At 40.8% G+C, this 10,068-nt stretch overlaps 1 protein-coding gene across 1 annotated transcript; it reads left to right on the forward strand.

The window, feature by feature from the left end:
• Nucleotides 1–957: 957 nt before the first annotated feature.
• Nucleotides 958–9,415, forward strand: pitx1 (paired-like homeodomain 1; the record flags this gene model as incomplete). The annotated part of the gene is made up of 4 exons (XM_083909853.1): nucleotides 958–1,003; nucleotides 4,715–4,897; nucleotides 5,883–6,085; nucleotides 8,867–9,415. 4 exons carry the CDS (start codon nucleotides 958–960, stop codon nucleotides 9,413–9,415), a joined length of 981 nt encoding a protein of 326 aa, XP_083765979.1.
• Nucleotides 9,416–10,068: the final 653 nt, after the last annotated feature.

A 10,068-nucleotide genomic window follows, 5' to 3' on the forward strand; every position in this document is an offset into this window, starting at 1 on the left:
CCACAAAAACGTTTCTTCACAGCGTCTGCGTCACACATTCAGACAGAAACAAATATTCGTTTTTATTATATCATATGATTATATATATTCCTTATTATTACTAGTATTGTTATTATAAATAACAATAATAGTACTATAGTTTTCTTTTTTCCTTCCCGTGTTCTAAATGAGGATGAGGACACATGAATAAAGATGATAAATGTGTGTTTAAGGTGATTATAATGAAGTAGAAGTGAAGGATGAAGAAGGGAACTGAATCTGCATGAGGATGAAGATGCGTCTGTTGCGGGGGGGTGGAGGCTGAGGGTGGCGGTGCGGGTGCTGCCTGGTAGTGGTTGCGGTGTCGTGACGTCACCGCAAGGCGTGCTGCGGAGCGCCGGCGAAGAAAACCAAGGCAGCGCCGCAGATAAGCGAGCAAAACGCTGATTACCGCGGACGCAGCGTTTACGCGCAGAGTGGATTTACTTGGACACCTGCATGGAGACACTCTGAGGCTTTTTTTTATTATTATTATTCCCTCTATATCTGTGTGTGCGTCTGTCTCTGCTGGGAAACAACTGGTGAGTTCAAAAAAAACACACACGTGTTTGGCTGTGTGGTGTATCTGAATGTGTGGATTATTAATCTGTGGAGTCGCTCAGATTAAGTGTTTGGCAAATGGATAAATGTTGAGGGTTCTAATCTCAGCTGAGGCTGCAGTGACCGAAGACTGAGAAGTAAAAAAAAGAAGCGACCATTTCTGGATTTTACGCGCGTGTTAGTGTCAGTATGAAGATGACTGTGATGTAGCGTTAAACAGAGATTTACTGAGGTCATTAAACAGCAGAGGGATTCCTTTAGATCAGTGTGTGTGTGTCATATATCTCTATTATTTACATCAGATTTATGCTTAAACACATGTATGTTCATTTTAAATGTGATACTGACTGTTATTGGTTTGTTTTTCAGGAAACTGGAATGGAAATGAATCTGTCGAAGAATGTGATTTCTTGCGGGGACCCAGGTATGACTTTATTTCATAATAAAGTTAAGTCATTATTATATATATATAATATAGTGGTCTGTATTTCCATGGTATTTAAGTGTGATGTTGGTGATTTATGACACGCTGCTGCTGATGTGTGTGGAATATATAATGAGATGCAAACCCGCGTGCACAAATCATCAGTTGTTTGTGTAGCTGGTTACATGATGACGACATGATTTCCTTTTTTTTATTGCTCTTTGTCTAAAAAAAAAAAAAAATCAAACCAGATGGAAAGCAAAAAAAACAAAAAAAAAATTTGAATGAGACTGAACAGACTTTTGTGTTCGTGCCACAAATGCGGATTTAGATGATGAAATAAAAAGGTTTTGTGATGTAATTACAGTCTAAATAAATGGAAATTCTATAAAATACATTGATTTTATTTGGCAGCTTTTCTTAAAAACGAACTTCATTTTGGACAAACTTAACAACTCAAACCAAAGTGTGTTTTGTTTTCTGTTAAACGTCTCAGATTAAGTGGAGTTTTTTAAAGACATTTGTCTCGTCCAGGTGGTCCCGCACTGAAGGTCAATTGTTTTATTTACACCTGTGTCCTTCTCGGTCAGGTTGTTTGCTGGTTGGTTGTCAGGCTCCAGGTCAAACAGGCCTTGGACCGAGCAGTGAAGCCATCACCAAGGCAATAATCAGCCCCGTCCTTCTCCAGTTACGCACCGTGTCCAGTTACACCTGCCCTTCACTCTTCCCCCTCTCTACTTTAATTTTCTATATGCTTTTGTCTTTTGGCAGCGCTCTCACCTTCTCCTCAAAGTCTATTCATTTAATAGCTAAAGGAGGGAAAAAAAGAGTGTGTTTGGTGTGCGATTAACGGCGAGTTTATTTTCACTCGTGGGAGTTAAAAAAAAAATATGAGTGTTTGCTTTGCCACTGGCCTTTAACCTGTCCTGCCGGATGGAAAGGCTTTTTAAATCATCCATCACACGCAAGTGCCCTCCACAGTAGAGGAGGAGCGGGACGCAGGCAGGGATGAGGACTCTTTAGAATGTCCTCTCGTCATCTATCAGCCGCTAATATCACTGCTGTGAAGGCACAGAGAGCTGCAGAATCCACAGTGTGGACAGTTGGAGCTTATTTTTTAAACAAAACCTTTTCCAAATAGAGCACTTTTGTTTATTTATGCTACACTGGGTTTTTTTGGAAGGATTCTAAAAGGTCACAACTCTCCTAAAACAAATTACGCGCAGCCAACAGCGATGCGTAAACCCGGTAACGTCCAACGAACACGTACCCATTCACCTCTGGCAGCCTGCATAGTAAAAACCACCTGCTGACACAACACGACTGACCACGTTAGCCAGGTCACGTAATTACAGAATGCATCATCTACTTGTGTTTGGGTCACATGCTGCAGCTGAATTTGTTCATCCAATCCCAAAATAACCACTTTTACGCACGTAAATGAGTCAAGAAAAAAAAATCCTAACCAAAGGTGGTTCAGTTAAATATTGTAGTGTTAAAGCAACATTAAACTAGTTTATTTATACTTTGCAACAGTGTTAAATTTCACTTCATAACTTTAACAATAGAAGCACTGGAGCTGTGTTAAACAAGCTCATCAACTGTCACTTTAATACGCAAATATTGAAAGATTTACGCTGCGTAAAAGGTGCTTTACGCACTGGAGTCAAAGTCAAATTAACTGTTCCTTTAACATTAAATGTTTAATTTAAACACTATTTTATCGCTGACAAATAAGACAAGTGAGGCTTCAGAATATGACTGCACACAAGGAGCTGGAATCTGCTTTTTAATCAACTTTGGAGAGAATGGATTTTTGTTTCCATTCACTCAAATCACGTCTGACCTGTACTATGTTGTAGAAATGTAACCCAGGGTCCGTGTGGGTGTGTGTGAGAGAGAGAGTGTGTGTGAGTCCTTCTCTAGAACATACACTCTGTGCAGGGACACGCTGAGCAAATATCACAGAGAAAAGCCTGCTGCTTGTTGAGAGCTTACACACATTGTCTTTTTTGAAGGGGCCTTCAGGGGAGTTTTCTGGTTGGACCGGGATCTCCTGTCACACAATGGCCGAAAATACTCAAGACTGGCGCCGGTGATCGTGCCGAGTCTAAAGCGATGAGGCTATAGAGTCAGCGCGCAGTTAAGTGCGCAATGACTTGGACTGCATTTGTTCTTTATCCCGTTTTTCCTGTGATGGACATTTTTGTTCCAACACAGGATGAGAAACTGTTGCCTCTGTAATTTGTCAAAAAGCTGTGATAGCATATTTGTTTTTATTAAAGGAATAAAAACTGTGCAAGTTTTTAAACTACAATCACATCCACGAGTTTACGCGAATATTGGTCGATGCGCTTCATCCAAGGCCCAGGTCTAAAAGTCCATTTCATTTCCGATATAGTAGAAATGTAACCACAACTTTCGTAATTTTTACGCGCAATGGCCAGAAAACACATCGACTCTACAACATCAAGAACAATATATCTTCTCGAGGTTAAATTACCTTGTGGCTCAATGACAGTTTTTTATCTAAATGACCCTTCCCACGTGACTGAATGGGATTCAAGTTCCAAATTCCCCAAATAGTTGCAGTCTCCATTGTGGACAAACAGATAAGCCTATAAATAGTAACACACTAGTAACCAATTAAGTGAATTAAGACACCCAGGAGTCCTCGAGCCGTCCACACAGATTAGGTTTCAGATTATATTCTGGAATATGAAGGTGAAGGTTTTCAAGATTAAAGTTCAGAGAAGACAGAAAATTATTCGCCAATGTTTTCGGTAGAAATGAGTCTAAACACGCGCTCATAGAGATCCCGTGTTCCACACCGTGGCTTTTCGTGTGTATTTTGGTGCTCAGTCACCAACACAAACATCACTCTCCTTATCACTGTGGGCACCTTTAATTCCACAGAGACACAACAGGGCCGTGACAGCAAATGTTTATTCACTGCACTGGACATACAGTAGATATAGAGGTGTGTGTGTCCGTGTGCGGCTGCGTTTCACTGCTCACATTCAAACACGCCAGCGTGAATAAAAAGGCCCATTTTCCTCTGAGAGCAGCGCGTTACAATGCGCGCGCACGACGCCAGAAAAATGTCAGGTAAACGCTGCAAAAAATGACGCGAGAACCAAACTGTGACTGCGTCAAGAATTATGACTCTTATTGGTCACTTTACGCGTTTTTAAACAGGCACCCAAACGTCACCAAAGACACTTTTCTTCATAGTTAGGTTAATTCATTTCTTTCTTTTCTTCTTTGGCTCCAGTTTGACGTCAGCCTCCATGGCGCGTGTTGTTTGGTTGTTTGGTTGTGGACAGTTTTCTTGCAGTGGACAGGTGGGTGGGGACTGCTCGTTTTGGGGAGGTTAAACTGCGCAGATGGGTGGATCTCGTGCGTGGGTTGGAGAGCTGCAGCTTCCTCTCGCTCACAGCGGGCACAAGCTTTTCCCTGCAGCGGCACCAGGAGAGCGCGCACTGCTGCACGAGAGCTTGGGACGTCTTTTTTTTTTTTAATACGTCTTAGTTTGGTTGAAGAACTCTGGTGGAAATTCTCCCTGCATGGTCTCATCCTCCCATGTCGTGGTGTGTGTGTCTGGCAGCGGGAGGAGTTTTCACGTTTGTGCAGCGCTGCAGTTTGAGGGAAGCCTCGTGCAGCCCCAGGATTCACCCCCGTTTCCTCTCTATACGCATCCTTCTCTTCAAGGTGTGATGAATTTGGACAGAATCGCAGAGGCAGTGAGAGCAGCGCCGCAGCCGCAGCCACAGCCGCCGCCGCCGCCGCCGCCCCGCGACGTGGCCCCCGCGTTTCATTTACCGAGAACGTCAAACAGCAGTCGAGACACTTTAGAGAACTCAAGCAGCGAGTCTTCAGACACAGAGTTGGCAGGTACACGGTCACAGAGTGCTCTCAGCAGCTCCATTCCTTCTTTACAAGTGCAATAACTTTCTTTTTGTTTTTACGTGTGCTTGTGTGCAGCTGACACATAAACGTCACTTTAATGTCGCTGTATACGAGGAAAAAGAAAAGAGACGCTGTTTAAACCTCTTTGTGCCACTGTTTACTTAACCTCGCTGCAAAGATATGTATGAAATACGCGCACGCACACACTCGCACTTAATCTGAGTTCTGCTCTTAATGCGCATAAACACAACAGAATATTGGTGATCGTCTGTTTCTTGGAGCAGTTACACCCTCGTTTTTTGTTTATTGCGCTGGCTGGACTCAGTGTTTGGCAGGATCCAGAGGCCTGTCAGAGAAAAATGTGCACAACAGCCTGGCCTGCTTTTAGCAAATGCATTAACGCAAGCTATAAATATTGGGTCCATCAAATCTGGGCTAAAAGACGATGTTAACTCAAAGCAGCTTCTATAATAATTCCTGGAGAGGTTTTTTTTTCTCCTCCTTTTTGTTCACTGAATTAAACCTTTTTATAATAGACGTTTTATTTTTTGGCAAACATTCAACAAAAAAGAGAGTATTTCTTTTTTATTTAAGTGATTAACCTTTGCACGTGTTGATGCTTCAGTTTAATGAGGCAATCTTGTGAGGACACGAACAGCAGATAGCAGAGATAAGAGTGATGAGACCTCGTCATAAAGAAAGTCTTATTGACTGAAGGCAGAACTAAGTGAGTTCAGCAGCAGCGAGACATAACTACCACGCAGCTTTATAAATATTTGGCTTTAAACTCTCACTTCCCATCTCAAGCGCATGTTGTTTTTTAACGAAGTGCACAGTAAAATGTTTGTTGGCACGTTTTTCTTGCTCACGGGTCATTTGTTGACCGAAAGCCCTTGGTTTTCATTCTTTATTTAGATGTTATTTTAGGTCGAATACAGCTGCGATAATCAGCCTGATTTACGATCCACAGAGAAGGAGAGGAGCGCCGAGCACAGGAGCGATGACGGCAACGCCGACGACCCCAAAAAGAAGAAGCAGCGGCGGCAGAGGACTCACTTCACCAGCCAGCAGCTGCAGGAGCTGGAGGCCACTTTTCAGAGGAACCGCTACCCGGACATGAGCACCAGGGAGGAGATCGCCGTGTGGACGAACCTGACCGAGGCCAGAGTCCGGGTAAGAGGCCAGCAGGCTGACCGCCGTCCGTGCGTAAAGTGTGCGCAATACAGTGCTTCCTAAATTAATTAATACAACTTTAACAGACTCTCACTCCTCCACATGAGGCTGAGGTTACAATCTGGACAGGTCGCCGTGTCCATCGCCAACAACACAGACACGAACAACATTCACTATCACATTCACACCCACGGTCATGAATCTAGAGTGTCCAATTAACCTCTGCCATGTTTGTGGATTCTGGGAGGAAACCCGAGAACCCGGAGGAGAAAACCCACGCATATACGTGAAGAACACGGAACATTTTCTGTTCTTGTTGTAAAACAGCAGTGCTGGTCACGATTAAATGTGCAAACTTTAAAGTTAATTTGGAGTTTTCTGAAAAAAAAAATACAAATATCCTAAAATGGCACAGTACATTTAAATGTGAATTTTGTATTTTTTTAAAAATGGTTTAATCCATTGTTTGCACAAACAGTTTAGTCTTTATTTATTCTAATAATAATAATAATTTAAAGGCGTTTTAAACACACGTTTATATTTTATTTTGTAGACAGGAAGCTGTCTTTCTTTCTGTTAGAAAAGACAAATGCTTTCTTTTTACGCTGCTAATGGAACCAGTGAGGGAGGATTTGTCTGCTAATGACCTCATCATCAGTCTTAACCCCGAAAAAGTCTCCGTGGAATAAACTCGCCAGATTTGCCTACGGCTGAGTGCGCGTGGAACAGAACCGCAGTTATAATCTATGTATTAAAACTTTAAAATGTTTAATAATCGCAGATTAAAAATTGTAAGGGTAAAGGTAAAACTAAAAGTAAAGTTTTCTTAAAACGAACAAAATAAATCTCAGGTCAAGAAGTTTGGAGAGCGGGATTATTTTCCTTTCTTAATCCAAAAAGGGTGTGAATTACAACAGTGTTGCAGTTTATTGTTGTGGGATTAAAAAATAAAATATTAAAAAAAACGAGAGTGACACATAATCCATATTCATGTGGATCATTTTTGACATTTTAAAGTGTTTGTACTTGATCTTAATCTCATGAGTCATTTAAATCAGGACATCCTGACAGATTAATACCACGAGATTGTGTTATATGAGAATAATTGGCTCGTTAATGTGACATTAAAACACAACAGTGATGAGTTTTTAAAGTCTAATCCAAGTTGCTATGACACGCACTTTGTGTGTGTTTTTTCCCCCCTCGTCTTTGTGGATAATTTGTCCGCAGCAGCGCGATCCCTGCGCGGATATAAATAGGCTCCTCGCGCCGCTGGGATTATTCCACATGTAAACTGTTACTATTATGAATTAAAAATCACTCGCACGACTCTTTAGTCAGGATTCGATAAGCGCTGAGGGAATCCAGAGACACGGTGTGTTTGACTCGCGCTGTAAACTACACTCACACACACACACACACACACTTTTGTAGACATGTAAAAGTTATATAAAATGTTTTTGTTGTTGCTTTTAGCTCAAATAAAAACGTGTGTATTTATGAATCACGTGTTTTATAACTTTATTAAAAGATAATTTATTTATATTATTATATTTATATTGTTTAACTTCCACAGCTCATTTATTTAAATTATTGCGCAACAACATTAATACAAATTTAAATAATGTGCCTTTAAATTAGGTTTGCTGCTGTTAATTTAAATAATTCTGTATTATATTTATATATGAGAGGCTGTGACTGCGAGAATTTTCAGACAATTAAGATAAATTAAGATAATTTAACGTGATATTTTTTTGGGGGAATAAAGACAATAATTAAAAGAGCTCATGGAAACATTTCAGTTCATGGATCAAACACATTTGTGTGTGTGTGTGTGTGTGTGTGTGTGTGTGTGTGTGTGTGTGTGTGTGTGTGTGTCCATTCCGTCTGTGTTTACAAACATTAAGTAAATGTTGAATATAATGAATCAATCATGGTCCTGCTGCAGGTGATTGTGTTTCTCAAATATTTACCAACAAAAATCATCATCATTTAACCTGATCGAATAGAATCCATTTGGATGTTTTTCTTTGTGTCAATTTTAAAGAATTTACACAGATTTTGCGTTTCTAAAAAGTTACTTTTGTGTTGTGTTCCATTCATTTTAAAATATAATAATTTCACTAACAATAATTAACATTTTAGACCATGAGACAGTGGCGTGTGCAGACATTTCAGGGGCCAAATTTTAAAATTATTAATTAAGAAACATTTAACATTACAGGGGCAAATTGTGCTTGTAGTTACATATGTATTTAAATACACACTCATGTAGATGTTTAAAAATACCCATATTCAACACGTTTCTACAAAATTACTGTATATAAAATATAAAAAAAACTAAATAAATGAAAATGCAATTTTTGAGCACTTTTAACTGAATAAATATATAAAGTACAGAGTTGCAGCATTAAATAATATAATAAATAATTCTAATTACGAAAATAAAGCACATACTAACAATAGGATTAGTCCAATAATAAAAAAAAAATAAACACAGCCTAATAAATGTATAATCTATAAAAAAAAGTATGTTTAAACAGTAATAATAATAATAATAATAATCTATAATTGTTTGTACTATTTCATCAACTGTAATAAAAGTGTGTGTACTATGGATTAGAACTAAACCGAATGAGTCAATATTTGACAGTTAATAATTAATTGAATGATGTGGTCAGTAAACATGAAGGTCATGGAGGTCAGGTGGTTCGGTCAGCTGACCTCTGCGCGTCCGCGATGTCCGCAGTTCTGACGCTAACCGCTGTGCGTCTCCCGCAGGTCTGGTTCAAGAACCGCCGCGCCAAGTGGAGGAAGCGGGAGCGGAACCAGCAGATGGACCTGTGCAAGAACAGCTACCTGCCGCAGTTCAGCGGCCTCATGCAGCCCTACGACGACATGTACCCGGCCTACACCTACAACAACTGGACCAACAAGGGCCTCGCTCCGGCGCCGCTCTCCACCAAGAACTTCACCTTCTTCAACTCCATGAGTCCGCTCACGTCGCAGTCCATGTTCTCCGCGCCCAACTCCATCTCCTCCATGACCATGGCGTCCGGCATGGGCCACTCCGCCGTGCCGGGGATGCCCACGCCGGGCCTCAACAACATCAGCAACCTGAACGGCATCGGCGCGTCCGGCATCAACTCCGCCATGTCCTCGTCCGCGTGTCCGTACGGGCCTCCCGGCTCTCCGTACAGCGTTTACCGGGACACGTGCAACTCCAGTCTGGCGACACTCAGACTCAAATCCAAGCAGCATCCGACGTTTGGATACAGCGGCCTGCAGAGTCCTGGTTCCAGCCTGAACGCCTGTCAGTACAACAGCTGACGGGAGCAGCCTTCACGTGTCTTTTTATAAATAAATATAAATATAAATATATATATATATGTGAGGAGAGGCTGTACCTGCGCTTTGGAGAAAACTAAAAAAGACAACTGGAAGAGTTGCACCAAAAAAAACAAAAGAAAACATGGATTATGCGGGTTTTATGTGATTACCAATGAACTTGCACAGCAATTGAAAATATGCTTTTTTTTTCTTTTTTTTTAAATGATGAAGACGTGTACCGTTGCTGCATTGTACATTTAAACATGTAAATATATACAGGCTTTACATAAAAACACACACACACACACACACCGTGGGATTTTTCTTTGCTTGCTTTTTGAAGACTTTTCCTGAGGATTTGCGGGGGGACAAAAACTAATAAGTGTAATAAAAGAGTCGAGAGCCTGTCGTGAGTCCAAAAAAAAGAAGAAATCTACTCTGTCTTGTACATATTTTATACCGCTTATGTGTGCTTTTCTTTGTATTTACCGTCTCTCCAGGAAATGACGCGTCCCGTTCACTTCACGTTAAACACCATGGCTTATTTTTAACATCTTTGTTTTCGTCAAAAAGAGAAAAAAAAGAGAAAAAGAAAAAAGTCGTGTTTGACTTATGAGTGCAACGTGTTTTTTTGTGTGCAGACTCTGCAGAAG

Source organism: Microchirus variegatus, assembly GCF_963457635.1.
Source record: "Microchirus variegatus genome assembly, chromosome: 2".
Lineage (NCBI taxonomy): Eukaryota > Metazoa > Chordata > Actinopteri > Pleuronectiformes > Soleidae > Microchirus > Microchirus variegatus.